We start from the raw sequence: 24,961 nt of genomic DNA on the forward strand, positions 1-24,961 counted from the left end.
GAAATAATATAAAACAAGAAATAACGTGTTTAACAAATTATTGGCATATAATTATATCTGGAAGTTTATGACAGATTATTTCATTCTGTTAAGGTTCTTTGATTTTGCATTTCAGCAATATCTGCATAAACGTCATCACGAGTTGTCCGTCTTCCAACAGGTTGAGGGCAGCAAAGATACATTTCTCGAATAATTACTAATATCAACATGACACATAAAAAAGATCCAACGGAAATAACTAAGATCGTATAAGATATTTTCACATTTTTTGGTGTTTGCTTTGAGCTTTCCGCTTTATCTTCGTTTTCATGTTCATAGGTGGCAGTTTCTGTACAGTAAAAAATAAGAAGATTTGTCACAAAAACATTAATATTTACTTTCGTTGGTCAGAAAAATAGTTCTGTTTCTATAATTATAAAGCCCAACAATACTTTGCCCAAATACGTATATTTGTTGTTTACGTTAATATGTACCTGTTATTTTATTTGTGTCTTTTGTTTCATCCTTGCTTTCATTAGAAAAGGTTGATGTTACTGTAATATATATATATATATATATATATATATATATATATATATATATATATATATATATATATATATATATATATATATATATATATATTTATATATATAAAAAGCCATAGTGTCCGGTAATATATATTAAAAAAAAAACTAATCGCAAAACGTAAGCGCTAGGTATATATATATATATATATTTATATATATATATATATATATATCTATATATCTATATATATATATATATATATATATATATATATATATATATATATATATATATATATATATATATATATATATATATATATATATATATATATATATATATTTTAGAGATCAATTAAAAATCTAATATCAGTCTTAGAGTTATAAGCAAGCTACAGAGATCCTTTTGATGTAAACAAGGATTGTTTCCTGGTTTTATTTATATTGGTTCAATAAACCGCTAAAAACTCCTTTTTAAGCTGATTTTGCTCTCTTCTAATTCTTCTAATTTAAGCATAAATACACTCTGTTAATAGTTCCTTGATTAATCATATTTATTTTAGGTCTAAAAATGAAATCTTTACTTCAACATTCTAAACGCAAATAAAAGTTTTGTTTAAATGATAGCTCTCTATCTCGCTTATAACAGGGCAAATGACATCCAAATGTTGGTTAAAATTCAAAATGCCTTACTAAAGCATTGTAAGCATTAAAAACGGAAACATAATCTTTGACCAATATCGTACGTTGTTAGAGGTTTGGTTTTAATCTTACCATACTAGTATTTCTTAACTTTTGTTTCTACATTTTTGGAGGAAAACATTCATTCATATTTACACGTACCTGCCACATGTATAAGGGTAGTTGAAACACAACCGTAGATATAATGGCAGGGTAAGCATTCGCATTTGTTGCCACACATATGGCCATAGTGTGAAGAAGGACAAACATTCGAGCAGTTGTCGCCATAATAACCAGCTGGACACTCTAAACAGTGAAACAGTATTCCTTCACTCCTTTTTGATATAAATCACAAAAGTCTAAAAATATTATCTATGTACATGTAATTGGAAAATAAACATTAAAACGGTAAAAAATGCGTTGAAACACAAATAGGGGCTTTTTATCGCCTTTCCAAAAGACGAATAACGCCTATGTTACTGTGATAAGAAAAGTAAATCCATTTGAATTTACGCTGAATGATTAGGTAGATGGTTTTCGTTGTTTCACAATGTGTAAACGAGCTTTTATATACATGTATCATTTTCCATTTACATCATATGTTTAGAAGTTATTTCATCTCGTATGCATATTAGTTTAATTTATTTAAAGATATTTGAAAGTATTACTCATGCCGCGTCCTTTAAAAAGTGGACAGTGCATCTTTTGCATTCTCATTAACAATGAGAGTCGCTAGAATTCCCGTATTTAATTCTATTGGTCAAATAATAACATCAGCATTACGTGACGAAATATTCCACTCACTATGTCTTGATTTAAAAAAGTGTAGGCCTTCTTTGCCCCCCCCCCCCCCTTATCCCATCCCCCGATCCCCAATCTCAACCAAGCGAATTTTGAGAGCTCTTCAAACTAACTTACTTTAATAGTGCCCTTAACACAACAGTTCTAATCCTGTTTTTAACGTTATCTTGTAAACTCATTTTGCTTAATATGTATCATTACACTTTTGTGTAATTAAACCTTATTGATGAACCTGTTAGACTTTAGTATGAAATGTTTTGGACCAAATCGTTTTAACGACCTACTTTACGCTGAACAAATATTGGTACATGTCATAGAGTTTACGTTTTCATGTATGTATTTTGGTAACATAAATGATACTTGTAGGTTTTCGGAGAATTACAAACAATCATTGATAAGTTGATACGCAATTGATACTAATGCATGTAGTCAATAATGTTAAACACTGTAACTTTCATTACATATTTGATAAAACTTATTAACTAATGCATGCTAGTAACTGAAAAAAATTGAACACATTCATTTTTAGTAAACTGCAATTCTTGTTTTATCCCATACATGCACGGGGAACAAAGATACATGTATGTAAAAGTTAATTTATCATTAATGAAAAGATATGTTATCTATAACAAAAAATTAATTGCACTCTCATATAGGTATCAATGGAGCCGTAGTTCTGTTAACATGAAATCATGCATAAATTTAACAATTATATTTTCCTGTCAGCTTTTCCTCATAATATTACATGTAATTACCACTTAGCGAAAGGATTTTAACATCAAACTTTAACAAAGGTTTAAACAAACAGCATGAAAAAAAAAAGGGATATGCTTTCATCAAAATGAAAAAAAATACACAAGTTTTAATGTCAATGTTTTACCTTTTGATTTTGTTCATTCACACACAATCTGTTGATAGTATCTTAGTATTTCATGCATGAAAAAAACCCGTTACCGAGTCATATCACGTAATAGGTTATTATGTTACAATAAATTGACCCGTTAATGACAATTCAGCTTCACGGGGATAAAAGGTTACATTCTATCTGTTCTACTACATGTAATTTCTAAAAACAAAATGTACAAAACCTTTGCATTCGTCACCGTCTTCGTAAAAATTGGTCAAACAACGTTTGCTGTCTGCAAGAACCCTGAAATCCATTCACCCAAAACAGTTTATTATTTTCTGATTCATAAATTATTTTCTGATAAAAGAAACATAAATGTTTAATCAGATAATTTTTATAAAATACAAACGTGATCAAGCATACCTTTTGTTGTACATGTAGTAATTGATGCAAAGTATCAACACCAATGGAATGGTAGTCGTCAATTGAAAAATAGATGTCGAGTACATATTTTCACAATACGTGTGTTGATACATATGCAGTCTGATCATGTTACATGTTTATCTAGAAAAATAGGGAAGTGATTATAATTTATAAATAGTGTGGCGGAAATTAAATTGATAAATAAATTAAAAACGTAAATAAAGTCGTTCTAGGAAATGGTTATTGGTATTCAAGACTTAAAGTTTGCAATCTTATATTTTACTCAGAAATGATTATTTTAGAATATATTTTGATTTGGATATTTGATAATTTAAAAGACAGATATGCATCGGTACAACGATCATATTTTAAATCTCAGTGTTGAGTACTGTTGTACTCTTACTAAGAACTAAGTATCCTCATAATTCGGCTCTTTTAAAATGTTAAGAAAACAACCGTACGATTTTTAATCCGTTTACGAAAATAAATCGTGTAAAACAATGTTTCAACTAGGTAGAATTCGTAAACGATGGATAATTGTAAAAAATTTAACCAGACCTGGAATATGAAACTTTGGGAATTGTATAGGATTTGTCCTGTTTAAACTAATTTTCCTTTTATGTCCGCATTTTACCACCTGCACCGAAATTTCAGATTAATATTTTAAATCGGCTAATTTAAAAAAGATAAATATTATAAAAGAGGATGTGGTAACTTTCTTTTTTTATCGTTGTCAAAGCTAAAATTACAACGAACAAAAAAGGAAAGAGACCACAGCCATCTTTATAATATTTACATTTTAATTAGTAGATTAAGATTGTTAATGTAAAAATTCGGTGCAGGCCCCTTGAATATAGACATATTATAATATTAGTTAATGAAAGTCGTGATTCAAAATATATGCATATAAACTTATATCAAAAGTTTTTTGACGTTTTGACTTTTTGCTAGCAAATAAATGTCATTTGATTTCGATTAACACAATGTGGTTTAAAACAATCAGAAGCGTGTGACTAACGTCATGAAGGTGAACGTATTGCACTTACCAGTGACAAAATGTACATATTCTTTTACGGTAACATTTCAATACCTTTGACCTCAAAATTGTACATATTTTTCACTGTAGTTCTTGGATCCCTTTGACCTGTTCTTTTTTGGGGCAGAATGACGACCTCTTACAATTTCTTAAACAAAACTCAACGGAAACCCTGGACAAGAACTCGTGTAGAGGTAGAAAGCCGTTCGCAATTTAACATTGCAGCTTCTTATCTTTGCTCCATTTAGGATTTTTGTGAATATTGTATGATTTTAACAAAGTCTTAATGACTTGTTCAGCTTCAGATCACCAATGCTTGAAGAAATTGTTTTACTTTTTTTAAATGGAACGCATTCAAGAATTTTTTTGCAAACCATGAATAAACTAACGTACATAATTGTATGCTTATACATGTATAATATTTTGCCTTGTAAATTGTGTTATGATTTCCAAATTCGAATTATACTGTATCAAATGCAAGTTCAATAGGTTTTCTTTCTCATTTATAATTATTTTCAACAACGCAGGACTGCACTTTTTTTTGTTCTAATACTTTCAATATCAGGAATATCTGCATCAACACCATCTGAGATTGTGTGTATTCTTTTAAGAAGGGTAAATAGGTAGCATCAGCAAATTTTTCGAATAAGTAGTAATCTAAATAAAAAAAATAATGCAGATCAACAGTGTAATAGAAATGTCTATTATCTTACCAGGGGTTGGTCTGTTTCCAGATAATTGCTGGTCGTCCTCTCTTTTACCCACTGTGGCAACTTGAAAAAAAAACGTTTATTGTTTCTGTTAAACAAACGTGGACATTTTTAAAAGTGCATTAATTCATTTTACTATTTTGTCAGATGACTGGTTTTTATGATGTATATCCAAACAATAATTATACTAGTATGCGCATGTTTGGTCGCATCATAACATTTTAATGCTAATTTTGACCAAGTGTTTTCTTTTTGACTTTTTTTCGTTATAGATATAAATATTTTAGCGTGTTAATGCAACAATGATTTGGTTGATTATGATTATTGTTCGATTTGGTAAAGAACTATATCTGTCTGCCTAATGCTGATTAATCACATTAAATGATAAAAATATTAAAATCTGCTAATTCATAAGATATCAATACCATTCCTTCTGAAATTCTCCATCATTTAAACATACATATGTTTGCATCAGGTACATGTAATGCTTTACATGTGTCAGTCACACATACGTACGAACAATAAACTACCGTCAAAGATAATTATTTAAAACTGAGTTTTCAATTGCAAAAATATGTCATGATTTACAAGTATTTATAAGAATTCTAATAATAAATATAACGACAAGTCAATTAGTCTAGTACATTCTATGCTCAATGGTTGGTATAATTAAATCATTAACTAGAAACATTAACCTCTACTGTTAAGACTTCCTTATGAATATACATTTGTCTAAAACGCAAATGCTGATTTCCATGAGCCCCATACCCACAACACACACCTATTATTTCTTATCGATTTATAGTTACACATAATTTTCAAATGACATAATTTATAGTATTTCCGTGATTTCTGGTATACATAAATTTCAAATGACATAATTTAAAGTATTTCCGTGATTTCTGGTATCCGTTAACGTTAAAAACAAGCCTCATAATATATCAGTTTTATTACAACAATAAATGTATGCATTATCCATACATACTAGTAGTTCTTTTTTTTTTTAAACATATCTTGGGTAACGTAAGTTTGCCAGAGCTTTGAAAAGATGTTTATCACATTTTTTTCAATAAAATATTCAAACAAAATTAAGCACAAAAGCTCTTAAACAAAATGAAATAAAGCTTAGTAGCTTACATGAGTTGTAAAATACAGGTGGGCATAATTTTAATGAACATACTTTTTACGTTATACACACTATTATATATCATATATATAATATAAAACATTTTAAGAAACAGGCTATAATATAAGTTAAGACTCACCTGGAGAATAATGATTGTTAATAAAACTTATTAACTTAAGTTCAACTTATTTGTCGATATCATAATCATGAAATTATTAATCATCTTGATAAAACGCTATCCTCAGTCGTATGGTTACATTTTTTACATGTAATGAGATTATCTTACCCTCCGTAAGGGAAATGGAAGAACAGCCGTAGACATGATGACAAGGCAAACAGTCACACTTATAGACACAAAGAAGGCCATACAATGGTGATGGACAAATTTGTGAGCAGTTATCACCGTAATAACCAGCAAGGCATTCTACAAATTACAATAAATTGTTTATTAACGTTTTATCTGACTAACTTGTAATGTTGTTAAAATGAAGTTATATAGCCTTGACAAATAATAGCGAAACGATACCTTTTGGCAGCCGAATGAATAATAAAAAGCAAACAAAACATAGTTTCATAGGGAATGAGAGAATGTTTCTAACTACATGTATCAAGATATTAATGGATGTTAATTGTATGTTGAAACATATTAAATCTGACTTTCCCATATCTAACATAACTATGTAAATATCCATGAGAAGATTTTGAAAATGAGTGATATGGATAGGTTTAAAAATGTTTTTCAACTTGTTTTATCAAACTGGTCTTCTACCAAGGTTACTGTTTTTTTTAGCTACAAAATAAAAGAAGTTTTATGATATTTTTACTAATTTTTTTTACATTAAAACAGTACAATACCTTTGCAATCGTTACCGTCTTTGTAAAAAATTACCAAACACAATAAAGTGTTGTCTGCAAGGACCCTGGAATTTATTTAAATGATATTATCATTATCTTACAATATTCAGCAAATAATTGCTATTAAAAAAACACAAAAAACAAAATCAAAACAAAAAATATGAATGCAATTCTGAAAGAATGGAACAAGATGCAAGGGGAAAAAAAATCAAAACATACCCTTTATTGCCAATAATTTGGTAGAGGGTCCACAGCAATGGAATTGCAATTGTAAAACCAAAACCATACTTTGAGTACATGTTTTTCCAGAAATGTGTTGATATATATTAAATCTGTCTATCTTATATCACATGTAACATGTATATGTAAATAGCATTGCGGAAATTTTGCAAATGTGTGAAATGTATGAATCAAAACATGTTAGCTGGTTATGTAATGTTTACATCATATGTGGAAATTGTTTTTGTTATTTCACTCAGAGGCTTAAATATTTAAGAAGTTAAACTACTTTAAAAAATAATTTTTTGAAGTTTTAAATTTTATTTATATTTTTGATTGAAATGCTTGACTTGCATACTTTAAATATATCATACATTCTTACAGTTTTTACAGTAATTATTTGGATGTAGCAAATATGAAAGACTATTCTATTGGCTAAAGCGTATTGCCCCGCGAAAGGAAATGACTATGTCGATGGTTTAAAAACAGAATGCAGATAATACAGGCCCACTTAAACTAAGATGTGGATTCAAAGTCAACTGCAATGCTTTCTAGAAATTAGACATAGTTGTTTAAGAATTTAAATCGCCACAATTGTCAATCGTAATAAAGTATAACTATGGAATCCGGATAGGGCCATGTAGTTCACTATCGCATCATCGCACCATCGCCGTTTGAGTAGATAGTGCGATGGTGCGATTGTGCGATGACGATGATGCGATAGTGCGATGACGATGATGCGATGGTGTGATAGCGCGATGACGATGATGCGATGGCACGACAATGCGATGACGATGGTGCGATCACACGATAAATCGATAGCGCAATGACGCGATGATACGATAACGATAATCCGATGGTGCGATAGCGATGACACGATGGTGCGCTAGCGATGATGCGATGCTCTATCGCGTAATCGTTAGTTCTTTATCGCGTCATCGTCATCATGTCATCGCACTATCGCGCCATCGATTTTTTGCGCATGCGCCATTGAAAGGAGAAAACGCGGCAGGCAGTGAATATATGAACGGATTTTACATGAGAGGTTGATAAACTTGACTCTCTAATAATAATTAGGTATTACAAATTAGCTTTACCCTTTTGCTAACGATATAAATATTTAAATCATAGGTAAATAAACAAAGAAAACAATGCAATTAATGAAAACTACATGATCAAGGCATGGATTCAAACGGGGGGATGACAATTCTCATTCAAATTCATTAACAAACACATACGCTCTATATATTGAGCGAAATAAGATTTAATTTCAGTATACTAGTGAGCTGTTAGATTTGATAAATTGATAAAGAGTGTGTCTCTAATATTTTTAACCAGTACTTTTTGGTATGACTATCAAGGGAAAAGTGCGTACTCTATATTCATTGTAATTGTAAGAGTTACCTACCTTTAAATATTTAATGACTTGTGAACAAAATATGAATTATAATATTGCAAAAGTATTATACTTTCATTTAGATTTAGATGGGAATTATGTACAAGTTAATTACTTAATAGTTATTTTTCTGATGATATATTTTCAGGATTCATATTTATACATCAACAAATACAAACATCTGCATGTTACTTCGTCCGTAATAAATTTATTTCATCTTAAGTCCTACCCATTGATAATATTTTAGCATCTCTTCGTCATCAAACCCCATGTTGTGCAATGGCTGCTGGGAATGTAATTCTTTTTATGGAAAGTCGATAAAGCGATGCAACGATAATACGATGACGATGATGCGATAAAGAACTAATGATAACGCGATAGAGCATCGCATCATCGCTATCGCACCATCGTGTCATCGCTGTCGCACCATCGCGTTATCGCTATCGTATTATCGCATCATCGCGCTATCGCTTTATCGTGCCATCGCACCATCGTCATCGCATTGTCGCGCCATCGCATCATCGTCATCGCACTATCGCACCATTGCATCATCGTCATCGCACTATCGCATCATCGTCATCGCACTATCGCACCATCTCACTATCGACTCAAACGTCGATGGTGCGATGATGCGATAGTGAACTACATGGCCCTATCCGGATTCCATATATAACAGATGCAACAATGTTTAGCAGACCTTGTATCAATAACCAAAAGGGATACATATTACATTCACTTCACTACATGTATAATATGATCATCTCTGATAGTTGATTATCACATACACACAACGTCTTTTATGACAATGTATTCTCATACATCGCGTATGCACCTGTCGCAATGAAGTTGACTTTTTCCAAATTCTTTTACTTGCTTTTGTTTTTAAATTTACCCTATATTCTAAAAAAAAACTTAAACCAAGTGTAAGAACTGTAAGCGTCTGCGTTTTCGAACAGGTGATTTTTCGTTAATAATTGAAAAAAAAGTTGTTAGTTTTGGTAATGAAACAATTTTTATAGCATCATTTTATTCTTGGTTCTTGTTTTTAAATAAGCTTAAGAGCGATTATCCTACAGTATAACATTGGGGATAAGCCAACCAAAGTGTACGTCCGCGTGTTCCCGTCAAAGCCTACTTTCCACGGAAATGTTTGCATAACCTCATGATCATCAATTAATAGTTAATATTTTTTACATGTATAGATATGCAAAGATATAGCCAAGTACTCATAAACTTTAACGTGTAGCTTAGATCTTCTAATTTCCTCTTCATTTGTGAATTAAAATGCAAACAAATAGTATAAAACATGTAGTTGTTGTTAACTATTTGCCATCTGAACTATGCCAAAAGTATCTTGAACGGATTTCCGAAATGCACCATACTGCAGTTATTAGAAAAGCACGCTGCAAAACCTGTGCTAAAGTGGAGTTTACTTATAGTTCTACAGACGCTCTTAAGCGTTTACAGTAGTTACATCGAAATAGATTTAAAATCGATTGTGTTGTTTTTAAGTGTCTTAACTTTAGTGAAAGCCAAGAATGTCTTAGCACAAAAGGCCCAGGGGCCACATCACTCATATGAATAACATTGGCCATAACTCTATTCAAAGTAGTTCAGTCAAATTAAAGGAATTTTACAAAGTCAAATAAAAATAATTTAAGCCAGTGATGTTTCAGTGGTTGTTTTGTCAACAATTTTGAACATGAATGCTTTAAAACTTTATAATATTGCAAAATGTAGCATTGCACATCTAAATAACAATACCTTTTAAAGATTTTTACCCAGACACTCCTATACTAATTGCTGATCCTCACCTGAGACAAGTTATAAGTTTGGGGGGAGTGGGGTTATGATTTAGACCAAATTCCTGAATTATTTTTTAAAATATCTTTCTCAGGTCTCAGTCCAAAGATCACTCTTTAGAACCTACACTTTCTCAGCTAGGATACTTGCATAATCAATTACCACATATTGTGGCATTGAGGATCTCGAGAAGATGTTTAATAATCTTAAATACAATCTTATATAAAACAAACACTTCTGGCACCCCAAAATTGTTCAGGGACCATGTCCTTTTCACAACACATAAAGCCGTGATGAATAAAGTGCATTAATATTACAAATCATTTTTGTCATTAGCTATTAAAGTAAGTTAGACATTTTTAAAAGAAACTTTTATCAATTTTGTTTTAAAAAAAATAATGGGAAAAATCATGTAAGTTAACAGTATGCACTTGAAATCATTTAATTAAAAGAATCAATAATATTTAATGATAGGAAATTAATAAAAACCGCAACAAAATGAACCATCACAGCAAAACACGAAATTTTTGAGACGTGGAATTAATTTTATCAAGACGTTTAAAAGGTGTTTAGCATCTTAACTGTTAATAGAATTAAAACAGGAATTATGGTACCATTTTGCGAATTTGTTTAATCAAAGATGTTTCGGGACATACATGCCATACATAATTTATCTGACATCTTCATTACTATGTACTGGTATTTTTATTGTCAAATTTTAGAAGTTGTTTAACCTCCTTGTTCTCTTTGAGAAAAACAAATTTCTGCTTTAATGATAAAAGAATTTACATCAAGAGAAGATTACAATATATATTTGAGAACATCAAATTCAATGGAATCCTGGGGGAAAGAACCAATGATAGATGTACAAAAAAAGTAATTGTTTGAACTTTATGATTGTCATAAAAAATTAATGATGTAATATACATTTCAAGTAGATGGAAAAAATAATCATGTACTGTCTGAGTAAGCAATAGAATACTGTCAAACACGAAATTAAATCGCAGCATTAGTTGACCAATTACCCTGGAAGAGATAACAAAACGGATAAGCGCTTTGAAAAATATAAAGGCTGATTACGACGAAATTATTAATGAATACATTGAATCCACAATGACCACAATGAAACTTTTCATACAATATTATCTATCAAAAAAAAAAAAAAAAAAAACTCGGGTGTTATACCTTCTTAACGAACATGTGGTGGTATCAATCGCCTTTATAATCAAAGTACTGAAAAACGGTTATCATACTAGTGTTTGCATTTATATTTAGATTTTGGGAACTTTATATTTTAGTGTAAGAAAAGTCAATGTCCCCTTTCCTGGCAAGGAATACCAATGTGTTTCATTAAAATAACGTATTAAAACATTAATTCTTTTAAAGTTTTTTCATAAAATTTTATAAAACAAGTACTTCAAATTTTAACTTACATCGTGTCGAGTATAGAACTACATTTTAAAGAATCAAATCCCATTTTAGGACAGATAACATATAAGATGAGAGATATTAATGAACACTTTTTGCGATTTTCAATGAAGTAACAAACTAAGATTGAACTCTTAGAGTTCTGAGCACAGAAGTGCATCTTTCAAATCGGTTAACATAAAAGATATTGGGAATCCAATCATACTGCTATTTAATATTTTTCGCGATTTTAAATAGGTATGATAAGAAATAAAGTCGAGAGTAAAATATAAACTATTCATCCCCTCTATTTGAACGAGTGCAATAAACACTTTATTGCATTTTATAACAATGAAGGAGGGTAACAACGTAGCGTCTACAACTTGCAATCACACACTTGTTAAGAAATTTCATTCAAGATTGTATCTATTAAATAAGGTGTTTATCATCAAATATTCATATGTTTTCATCACAAAATCGCCAGTAGTTTCATTGCAAACCTAATCCTAATGCATGTAGGTCGATGTTCTTGTATGATGCAATGTGATACAATATTACTTTATCTCGAAATGATTTTCTTCTTCACTTCCGATCCAGTTAATTCTTGTCATCAAATGTGTGTTTTATTGCTATGGATTAAAACTCATTAAATGCTTTCTTTATTAAAAAGAACAATCACAACATTAGTTTTACATAGATCATTTGTCATTTTTGTTCAAAAAATTTAAAATATTGACATCAAATTGGCGCCTTTTTTTGCCTCATTAGATTAGAAACATACAGCTATTCACCGATTTCGATAAAAATTGTTTCAACGTCTTCACCCAGTTATGTTATATAACAGATTAAATCATTGCAAGAGTTAATTCAAATAAACTGTTTATTTTCTGACTTTTTTTCTGTCGTACCGCTGTCCGACAAGGGGTAAATTTATCTCCATTTCTGATATAAACATTTATTTTAAAAATCACTATTTTTGACAATCTTAAAAAAAACATCTGGCCAGAAAAGTTCAAAGTGTGGTAGGTAATAGATATTCACATTTGATCAATTATGGTCTCTGGTGAAAAGAGTTGAGTCACAAATGGGGTTGAATTTTTACATAGAATATAATGAAACCATATATATTAAAAAGAATTCAAAATCGTTTTAGCAAATAAGATAAAAGTTGTGCCAATGTATCCTCGGGTGGTTTTGATTCAAATCATGATTCCGGGGTGCTAGGATGAAGCCGCAATATGGAGGAAGTATTATTTTTGCAGTGGTATAATTATGCGGAAAAGTCCTCATCAAAACCATATGACTTGTAAAACTGAAATTCTGTGAAAGCAACTACAGAAACTGTTAGTGCAAATGTTTAAGTGTAAAACAAGTTTGTTCAAATCTTGATCCCTTGGCGTAATGTTGGGCCACAATGGGGATGACATTTTTATACACATGTAAGAATATAATACACAAAATCTGCTGTATCTTAACTTAATATGGGAGGGAAAACATAATCTTGAATTGAATTCTCCTAAGGTAGTTTAAATTCAAGATTGATCAACTCATGATCCTTATGGAGAAATATGTGGCAATATTGGAAGGCTTAATTTTTACATTGGAATATATAGGCAAAATCTGTAAAAATTATCTACTTCAAGTCAATTTTGCCGAATAAAGATACAATTTGTCTGAAATATTTCTCATGTAGTGTTAATTTAAAAGAAAATTGCTCAAATCAATATTCCAAAATCAATATCAGAGAAAGGGCGGGGCCACAATAAAGATGGGGGGGGGGGGGGATTACAAGCACTCAAGGTTATTTCAGAAAAAACCCAGAAAAAGGCTAGATATATAAAAAAAATATGTGGAGAAAATTTAAAAGATCTACGGTATAAGATATCCGGACATTTAATGCCATAAAGTTTATTTGATTTTTGATTATGAATTCTGATGCTCAGGTGAGATATGTTGCCTCTAGTCCTCTTGTTTTACATGAATGTGAGCTATGGGCATAATTATTAATAAACACACTCCATTTATAGAAAAATTACATTTGCAAATGCACATCATGAGATATTCAGGTGTAGATTCTACATTTTTTTAAACCTAAATGTGCGAATGGTGTGTTATTTGTATGAACTAGTTTTATACATGTAAGATTACGACGTGCAAAGATATCAAAGGTCTTTATTACAGAATTCATAAGACAACCTTTGTTTTTAAAATATATTTTTATCTTAACGTATCTGAGATATTTGTAGATTGGAACATGTAATATCTATAGAAGTTGGAAATTGGGATACAAAGAGCATTTGTAAATTTGTTTAAGAAATGAAAAGGAGTCTTACTACTTGTAGCAGTGTGTAACCCATATATTTAGCAATATGACATGTCATCTATACCTAAAAAGTTACTGTGGAATCATAATTGTTGTGGCTTTCGCTAGTAACCCTTGCCCACGATTTTTTATTCCACCGACCGTACCGTATATACCAGCATTTGTTCAATATTCATTGATGTCATCTTGAACTTTCTATCAACAGAATTTCCACAAAGTAGGAAAAATTTGGCTACCCATAAACATTGACCCCAACGAATAAAAATGATTCCACAATATACTTTTTATACCCTTATATGTTAAATCTGAGAATAAAAAGTATTAAAAATCGATAAAAAAAATTATGTTATTTATAAAAACTCTAAAATGGAGATAGTTAGCTTTCCTGTTTAGTGAATATACTTAATAATTATCTAATTGTATACTTTGTTGATATTTTTTGGTCTCTCTCTCTCTCTCTCTCTCTCTCTCTCTCTCTCTCTCTCTCTTGCTTATATTCAACTACTATTATGTAGTTTTTGTAACTTGTTTGTTGCTATACGGTACTTGGGGTCAGTATATAACATTAACACCAGTGAATTTTTTAAGTGCCTTAATTAGTTTATTACACATGAAATTGGCAATATTGTAACAACTTACTTGATCACTCTGAAGCTGGTCTGTCTTAGTTATACACATCGGCAAGGAGTGTCTTTCTATATTTGTTTAAACTGCAAGAGACAGAACTTTTGAAGATCCAGTGTCAAGAAATACAATAATCTCAAATCAACAGTAAAAATGTGTGTATATATTTCAATTCTTGAGTAATATAACGCAAAATTTGAGCAGCCTTTTAAAAACAAACCAACATTTTTTACAATACTATTCCGAGCTTATTTTTATAAGTATCTATCAATTTGACCTACAAATTAATCTGAGTAACGACACAACTACGACATTATGATAATGGAAGACTACAAAGTCCTACGTTGATAACATATTGACATGTATATCTCTCCTCCTCTTATGCACGTGGTTTCGCTTTCGGTTGGTTTCGCTTTCAGAAAATTTAAGTATTATAATTGCAGTTCAAATCGAATTAAATATAGTAAGGAAAATTTTCGAAATATTTTTTTTTCTATTTTTAAATATTGTACAGTTTAAAGTTTTGAAGTTTCTTGGTATGTGTTAAATAAAAATCTAAATTTAAATTAAATATACATTCCAAAAAGTAAGAAAATGTATCTAGGCATAAGAGATACATTTTAATTGTGTTTAGAGAACGATGCAGAAAAGAAATCAACCGGTATAAATATAAATCAGAAATTAGCATATAGATAGATACGTAAAATATGTCTTTAATGTTCGTCGACCGTCCTTTTAAATTTCTCTGTTACTCTTTCAATGGTATAATGTTCAAAAGTAGCCTTATCAGGTCATAAAAACGAGCCTGTCATCAAGAAAAAAGAAAAAAATCAATACAATATGATAATTTAAAATTTTACGAAAATTTTTCGGATTAAGCAAATGTATATTTCAGTCAAATTAATTTGTGCATAATTTAATGATCCAGTTTTCAATACTACAAGACTTTGACCCGTGCGTGCACGGGTTGACATTGCATATGATATCGGGCATTTACAAAATAGATACATCGAAACACCGTATATTGTTGTCATTTGCATAACCAAACTCCAAGCCTACAATAATGCTTTTAATTTCACTACACTCTGCTGAGTTGGAATAATCTAACTGAGTCTCGGGAAATGCCTTCATCACAGTTAAAATGCCTCCCATATACCCGAAAAGAAGCAGAAAATTGCAGAATCGCTCCAAAACGATTTTGGAGAAAATTAATAAAGTTGCATTGAAAATAACAGTCAAATTGTTCAAATCAAACTATTTTGAAGCTGTAAATACCTTTCTTCAAAAAGTTTAATTCTATAACTGCAGAATTCAACATATTTCAACGACGTTTTTTACACATCATGTTGACATTCGAAACCCTCGGGATTTTTTTTTTATAGTAAATGCAGTCTTAGAGTTATCTCCCGTAATTTCTTTGACAGACAGAAAAAAAAATGTCCAATGAAAATTAACACACATTTGTTTTATCGTTTCCAAGTTTATCCATGCAAATGTGATATTTTGGAAACATAAAATAAAAAGCCCCCCGTGATTTAGCATGAATATAATGCGCAAGCGCAAGATTGTAAAATCCAAAAAAGTTAGATGATTTTCGGAATTTTTTGAGGAATTTACGTTGATTATTAATTAACGAAGCTTGACTGAGAAAAAATAAAAACAAATTGGTAATCTTCAAGTACCAATGATATTTAAAATTTATAAAACAAAAGACAGCACTCTTCCGATTTATCGGTATTAAAGCTAAAAAATTTGAGTCTATTATTTTAAAATAGTAGTATAGATAGGTTAACAGTGGCATATTAAGTGATTTTTTCAGTGAAAAGGGGGTAGGGGAGGAAAACAACCAAATCCCAGTATAAGTGTTTACTAAACAGTACTTAACTATTACATCATATTATACAATGGTAAACTTTGGGAATTCGTCATGGAATTTATCATCATAAAAGAAAGAATATAATATGCAAGCAAATGTGTTCTTTTCGTTCTTTGTATTTAAACTTAAAAATGGTTCTAATATACTTGTATACTAACATAGTCCTGATGTTTATCAACTAGGAAGTGTATTTTTCTTTAATCATTATTTACATGTAATGTGAACGTATTTATCATTATCTTAGATATTAACCAACTTCTTAGTGCAATCACATTAGTTCAAACAAGTATCTGATGATGAGGCCAATGGTTGTCTAGACATAATAATAAAATGACTGAATTAATTTGGATTAAAGAAAATGTTAACCTGCACGTTACAACAAATTTTATCAGTAATGATCAGCTGATAGATGGTGTGATGAAGTTGACGAAGGCTATATAAAAAAACATTTTCTATTTACATTTATTTTCGACATGCCAACCAACAAAGCGTCGGCAATGAAGCTGATACTCTTGCTTTGCAGCTTAGTGTGCATCGCTAACTGTATTGCTGAAAAAATTACCAATGACAATCCAAGGGCTTACAAATCGCCAAGTGGAGACAACCCACTCACGTTTGAAGTTCTTCCAGGCATGGGATGGGACAATCTTGCAAATGAAGAGAGAGGTATGGTTATCAATTTGAATTATTCACAATGCAGAACCACGGACGACGGAACATATCTTATTCCAGATGACGTTCATGTTATTCCAGTTAGATCAAGCCGGATGAGTGCATTTTCAAAGGTATACGATCACTGGTCTAATTATGAGTCCGATACCTCTGGATCAATGCTGGGGGTTCTTTCAAAGGATTTGGTTATAAAGTTGCGGGAAGTATGTCAGCTGAATTTCAAAACGTTAAGAAGCAATAAGTTGAGAACAAGGCCATAACGACGAAGGTGCAAACAAAATATCACCGATATACTTCTCAGATGCAGCCTGATGCAGAACTTACACCAGTTTTCAGAGCACGAATTTTAAGAATAGCTGATCACATTCAACGCGATCGGAACATGTCGGTCCGATATGAGAGCGAACTTTTAGTGCGCGACTTCGGTACACATGTAATAGGTTCAGTTTCTGCTGGTGCTTCCATTGTCAAACTAGATCATATATATTTGACTATATCTAATAGTGATACAGATACAGATTGCTCTTTATGCAAGTTTTTCTCATTCCGGTTTTTTGCCTCCGAAGATGCATCCATGTCTACTAAATACCAATGGTCAGATTCGAATTACCAAAAATATATGGGCAGTATTGCAGATTCTGAAATCCGCACTTACGGAGGTCCAGTAATGAATCCAGAAAATTTCACTTTAAGTACATGGACAGGGCAAATTGGGAACGATTTGGTTGCAATTGATAGGGATGGACTTACGCTTGACTTAATCATAACACCACAATTCTTTCCTGAGATTAGTGAGGGCGTTATCCAAGATATGTCACATTCCGTTCAAACGGCAATAATTACCTCCCTTCGCCACAATACCTATACAGGATGCACGGATCTGGACTCTCCTAATTTTAGCATAATTTCAAATGCAGACGATGGGTCATGTCAATTTCCTTTCTTCAATCTGGTCTTTGGTGGAGTATATCAAGAATGCAAAGTAGTTGATTCAACTGACAACTCTCCATATTGTGATACAACATTGGTATGTATCTTGCAGACCGGACAATATACAGTTCAACGTAACGAAAATGATTGCCACAGGTGCTATTTTTTCTATATGTAATTCGAAAACCTATCTAACAGTTGTTGAGTGCACCACCTATTGGTGCTATTCTAAATTCGAGCAACTGGAATATAGAGACAATGGGTTTCTGTTTGGGGGTTTGCATGCTCTTGGAACAAATAATATTGCAACAGGCTCACAATCGTGTCCTCCAAATCATTCCAGCGTAAAAATTGCAAATACTGCTAACATTCGTATAAGCGACGATTATGAAAACGCCGGACAGAACGCCATTCCATTTGCTGGGTTTTATAGCAAACAGAATGGAAATCCCTAATCAAATACAAGTGCAGATGGAAAATCATGCCCAAAAGGCAGTAGTCATTTGGCGTATATCGATAATATATATGAAATAATGTATTGTATACGTACGTCTCAAATTAAAACGTCGGATCTAAAGCTTCCTAATCTACAAATCCCGCATTTTATCGAAATACCTCGCGAAGAATTTGAGACATCATCTTACATGATATCTGATGACTCCAAAACTTGGAAAAAACTAATTGATCCAAAGATGACCGAATTCCAACCAGCAACAAATAACTGGACGACATTAGACTCAGCGGACGATGTCGAACAGCAGTTAAAAGGAGCCTTTAAACAGAATACAAAAGAAACTAAGCTGATGCAATCTGGAAACGACAAAAGAAGTACCGAACTCTCGAACGGAGAGGTTGCTGGAATCTCTGTTGCATCAACAACAGTTTTTTGTGTTTTGGTTGGAATTGCTATATCATTCTGGCGAATGCGTAGAAGTCAAAACAACGCAACGGTTTTGAAAATTTGCAGTCCTAAAAGTGAAAATGGGATAATTTCTATTGACTGGATTTCTAATCATAACATATAAAAGACGACTTATATCATCACAAATGAAAAATAATTGGTTTTTGTTTTTTAATTGATAAAATGTCATACAGATTAGTTGCTTATGTTAACATTATGTGATAATTTTATTTTCTACAATCGATGTTTTGACATGATGTTTTGAATTGATGTAGATGAATTAAAATACTTTTTACAATGACATTTACTACTGCGTTTTATGTCGAGTTCAAGGGAATTACACAAGATTTGATCTTAAAATTTAAAATGTTTTTGAAGATGATTTAAATTTAGAATAGCTATTATAGGTATTATTAATGCTTTGACAAAATTTGTAAGTCAAATATTCCGTTATAAGCACTATAAAGAGTTTGAAATTCTTTGTTTGGTAACAAATCTCAAGCCTTGTTATCGGTTACATGTACGTAACATGTGATTTATTGGAATAAGTTTTAGTCAAATGTTGTTCTCCTCTGTTGATAACATTATTTAGTTACACATCGAATCTGTTTACTTTGTTTGCTACGAGTCATTTTGTCTCTAAAAAATATAAAATCTACACTTTACATTTTTTGAAAAAATATATGACTCGACCTTTGCTTTAAACAATATTTTATTCAATATGATATATTGTTGAATGGGATTAGGCAGCAGCCACAGCCTATTTTAGCCATATTCTTACATCGACCTCATCCGACTCGACCTTTGTTTACATAACAATGAATTTTCATTTCTGTATCGCTCTTGTGACTTTACTTCTAACATTGAAATTTTAGTCAATCATTCAAAATTTGTACATAAAAAACCCCAAAATGTTGATATAAAATCTCTACCTCCTAAATAATTTGGTATGAAGTAAGCTTATATATACAGATTGCTGAATCAAAGCAACCAAAGGGCATTTTGGGAAAAATCGAAGCGGATGAAGTGAACGCCGTGAAGTTTCTGACTTAAAATGAGCTAATGTACACGAGAAATATATCATATATGATAAATGCATTTAGTCTTCATATTAAAACGTGTTAAATGATACAAACATTCCAATGAGATGGAGGCTATAAAAAGCCATACAGTATGTTGATCAGTATTTAACTGCGTCTAGATTTACTGGTTTGCATAAGGGTAACGCTTTCATGGTTTTTCATGGTTCGTTTAGTTTTCCAATATGGACATTTTTTTGTTGGTTCAAATCCTGCCTCTTGTTAATATGCAGGATTCTTTTAATATCATAATGATTAAGAGCAGCCTGTAATTTATGCCAGCTGAAAATAAAGATGATACATTAACATGTAACGCTTGATAAAGATAATAGATTATAGATTGCCCTAATTCATAATTCTGTTTCATGATGATTAACGATTGATTCAGTATTAATCTGCTTCAGTCATGTTTGCTTCAGACATATTGCTGAAAAAATTCCTTATATATATTTCCTATTGGCTGCTTTTATATCATACACATTTATGTAGTTTGGATCTGTTTTATAATCAAATGAAATTTGCTTTTATTAGAAACTTAGCCATGTGAACCTGTAAATAATATTTAGTGACTATATATCCATATTGAAGTAAACATTCTAAGATTTAGAAATGATGAAAATGTAAAATGAACTTTCCTTTTTTTTATAGAAGTTCTTTAACATATTGAGGTCTTTGAATGGAATATCAGGACTTTGTTTAGTCAATGACCTTTTTTTCATAATGCATGCCAGTTGTATAATTTCTTTTTATACTGAAATGTTTTTGCTGTGCTGGCATTTCAAAAGTTTTAAAGTTTTAATTCCAGAGAAAAAGTTTTGTACCTATTTTTTAGCGTCAAAATTTTCAAAATTCACACTGCAATTACCGTTCCGGTCGGGATTTTCCGGAAAATTACGTTCAGTGCTTCTGGATCATGTATTATGTTTTCTCTAAAAAAAATATTATGATATTAAATTGATCAGCGTGCTAATGTTTTAAATAAACAATTTATCGGAATCATTATGTATATCCCTTTTCTGAAAGACTCATCACCATTTGGCGCTTTAAATTAAAGCTATGATGTCAATTTGTATTGAAATTTCAGTGTTACAACATGTTCATAAAATGATTTTTTGATAATAATTTAACAAAAGCATTGTGTCACATGCAATATCAATAGTCTCAAACAAATTTATATTGTTTTGATTTAATACTAACACTTGTATTTTAAGAGGTAGCATAACAGTAAAAATCTTCAAATTGTTAACTGTCAAAACCTATAAATTTTTCTACATACTCATTTTTATGAGATTTGGACCCTATTATACTTTGCAAATTTTCATGATGTTTCGGCTTTTAGACCTTTTCCAGTTACATGTTATTCTTTTCAAATGGTTGATCTTTCGTACTATCGTGTGCATGTAGCACCCTCACATGTCAGAAACCTACCGGTGTATAGTTTACTACGTCCAATCCATGTACTTTTCGTGTTATTTTACCACTCGTCTGTACCTTGCAATTTCACTGCGTAAAGTCAACACAACAGTCGTAGCCGCAGTTTAAGCATTTTACTTCTGATTCTCATGCACCTAACATGAGGGGGCTACACATTGCATATCAATATCAACAAAAGACATCACTTTAACTATGATAATCATTAAAAATCATCTCATGAATTTTAGCAACACTCATAAACCTTCAAGTACAGCAACTCTCAATTTTACAAAAATATTGACAGGTACTTTATTCTTTTTTCCTTGCTACAATTACCTGAACCTATTTTACATCTGTTTTTGTTTTCCCAATTTTACACAATTTTATCGAAATACAACGGAGAGTGATACCTTATTACAATCACCGTTTAAAAAGCTTTTATGATTTAAGAAATGAAGACAATAATTTTTCTATTGATCGACATATCAAAGAAAACATTGACCGGAAAACTTCATAAATGCGCTGGAAAAGGAACAGCCAGCCTTGCAGTAATGTTGATTGATCTCAAGACGAAATCGTGAGAGGACGCTTAATTTTCTATTTCGTGAATCAAATAATGTGTTTTGTTTATTTTTGAAGGTTAAACTTGCAAGTTTTTATGTTTTTAAAGTTGTATTTTGTTTGCTGACAATAAAGCAGACACAACTTTACATTTTGTTGACAGTGTTTATTTTGGAAATTTCCGTTCTTTAGATAGTGTTAGATTAGAACAGTTTAGAAAAGTAGATCCGGCAAAATTTTTATTGATGCAGATATCAAAGAAATTTTTCGACCAATCAGAAGCGCCAATATTTCATCAAACGAATAGATATTAAACTAGATACGATCTTGTTACGAGTAACGAGTAGGTCTTCCGTTCAATTTTTAAACGATACGATTAAAATATCAATGAAATTTGAGATAACCACTCCATTTCAGGTTTTATATACCATCGACAATATCCTTTAAAATGCTTAACAAAGAGTTTTGCTTTTTCACATACAGCACATTAAAGATTTAAGATTTTAGTCCCCTAAAATCCCTAATTACGTCATCAATGGGTTTTGAAATGAGTTTTACAAACTGATAATGTTACGATCAACAACTTTGTTTCTATAATGCATTACAAAATTTTGATCGTTTTTAAGATATGTGTAATAGAGTTTACAAGTGTCTTGGCCCCTAATTGAAGTGGCCAGCCCTTTTTTCTTGAGTTTATTCGAAAGGTCTCACGAATACTAACATTTTTTGTTCTAACACTTATCTAGAATTGTTATTCATGTTTTAGATACAAATGATTGGATATTTTAGGGGCCAGCCTTCTAGATCCCTAATGGGGACAGACTTTGGTGTTTTGATTAATGGAATCGATTAGAATCATCAATGCAAACATTTTCTCTTCTACAATGCTTAACAAAATATGTCTCCTTTTTCAAATATATTGCGTCAAAGTTTAAGTACTTTGGCCCCTAAAAATCCCTAATTACGTAATAAATGGGCGTGGCAATGATTTTACCTGATAGATATTGTAACGATCAACAACTTTGCTTCTTTAATGCATTACAAAATCTTTATCGTTTTTAAGTCATCTGTAATAGAGTTTACGAGTGTCTTGGCCCCTTATTAAAGGGGCCAGCCCCTATTTCTTGATTTCTTTGAAAATGTCTTAAGAATGCTAACATTTTTTGTTCTTACACCTATCTAAAATTGTTGATCATTTTTGAGATACAAATGATTGAATATTTTAGGGGCCAGCCCTCTAGATCCTTATTGGGGACATACATTGTTATTTTGATTAATGGAATCGATAAGAATAAACAATGCAAACATTTTCTTTTCTACAATGCTTAACAAAATATGTCTACTTCTCTAGATATATTGCGTCAAAGTTTAAGTACTTTGGCCCCTTAAAATCCCTAATTACGTAATAAATGGGCAAAAGCAAGGATTTTACCTGATAGATATTGCTACGATTAACAACTTTGCTTCTATAATGCATTACAAAATCTTTATCGTTTTTAAGTTATTTGTAATAGAGTTTACGAGTGTCTTGGCCCCTAATTTAAGGGGCCAGCCCCATTTTTTGATTTTGTTGGAAAGAACTTTTGATTATCTACTACTTTTATTATATATGTTTTATTAAATATCAACTCATAAAAAGATACAGATCAAAACGTATGAAAATTTTGATTCGAAATTCGTACCCAATTTTCGAGCCTAGGCGAGCTCAAAGAAATGGCGCTACTGGCGTAAAAAATTGCATTGTGCACAACTTGAAACTATGGTCTACCTATCCTGAAAATTTTATATTCACATCTCTGATAGTCTCTGAGTTTATGTCTGCACAAAGTTGGTCATAAAAACTTACAAAATCGGTCGTAAATCGAAACCGGAAGTGACAATTTCCAAATTTCAAAAATCTTCTAGAATTATGACCACTGGCAATCATCTGTGAAATAATGGTCGAAATCGGCCGAATAGTTTTCGAGAAATCGCGTGCACAAAATTCGTTGAAAAAAATAATAAGAAGAAGAAGAAACAGTACGAAAACTATAAGGTCTTCCGTTGGAAACGGAAGACCTTAATTATATATATAAATGATTGCTTAGAGAGACTATTAAAATTCTTTAGTTATTGATCCATTGAAGATAACTTTGTTATTATCAACATCATTTTGAATGTATTCAAGACATTTATGAAGAGTTAAGATATTTATATGAATGTAAATTGACATTATAGTAGAATCTACCAAAAAAAATAATGAACTTACATATATTGAAAATTGGATAAAAAGACAAAAGCGAAGAATAACGGTTGCAAATCAATGTTTTTCTGAACGACGTTATTCAAAATAAAAACAAAGATCGCGTATTGCAGTACTCATGCACATATAAGCAATGCAGTTTTGGGTTTTTTTAATGATTAAAATGAAAAGAAACATAACCTTATTCATTTCACAAACAAATTTTAACTTTAACCAATTTCATATTAAGTCTCGTTTAACAACCCACTCTTTTAGCAAAGCTGCATTGCATAAACAATCGTCAGGTTAAACTGACATTCATTATAGCTCCGCAGAAATGCACAGCTCATATTTCCTTTCATATTATGTAACCGACCGCCATCTTGTGGCCGATTAAAAAGAGAAGTTTAACATACCATCTTAATAAGAACTTATTTACTTCAAACAATTAACTGTAATTCAACTAAAAAATACATAAATCATCTAAAAATACTCTTAATTATTAAAATCTACAGTTTCAAATTGTTTTGAGGCACATAAATAACAAT

The 24,961-nt window shown here is 31.1% G+C and overlaps 1 protein-coding gene and 1 pseudogene across 3 annotated transcripts; one reads left to right on the forward strand and one right to left on the reverse strand.

Annotated features, from left to right (window-relative positions):
• On the reverse strand, window positions 1-7,335 carry LOC128158518 (uncharacterized). Of its 3 annotated transcripts, XR_008240008.1 has the most exons (7): window positions 7,208-7,335; window positions 6,989-7,053; window positions 6,420-6,557; window positions 5,011-5,070; window positions 3,262-4,445; window positions 3,080-3,141; window positions 1,469-1,496 (listed from the first exon to the last, which is right to left on the reverse strand). XR_008240008.1 is itself a non-coding variant. In XM_052821388.1 (4 exons), exons 1-4 carry the CDS (start codon window positions 3,150-3,152, stop codon window positions 81-83), a joined length of 525 nt encoding a protein of 174 aa, XP_052677348.1. In that variant the 3' UTR covers window positions 1-80. The 3 variants fall into 3 exon arrangements, 1 of the variants encoding a protein (XP_052677348.1); XR_008240007.1 differs by having other exon boundaries at window positions 3,262-5,070; XM_052821388.1 differs by lacking the exons at window positions 3,262-4,445; window positions 5,011-5,070; window positions 6,420-6,557; window positions 6,989-7,053; window positions 7,208-7,335 and adding exons at window positions 1-328; window positions 474-533 and having other exon boundaries at window positions 1,353-1,496; window positions 3,080-3,152.
• A 9,784-nt stretch (window positions 7,336-17,119) lies between these two features.
• On the forward strand, window positions 17,120-18,693 carry LOC128160741 (macrophage-expressed gene 1 protein-like; annotated as a pseudogene).
• Window positions 18,694-24,961: the final 6,268 nt, after the last annotated feature.

This window comes from Crassostrea angulata, chromosome 8, assembly GCF_025612915.1.
Source record: "Crassostrea angulata isolate pt1a10 chromosome 8, ASM2561291v2, whole genome shotgun sequence".
Taxonomy (NCBI): Eukaryota; Metazoa; Mollusca; class Bivalvia; order Ostreida; family Ostreidae; genus Magallana; species Magallana angulata.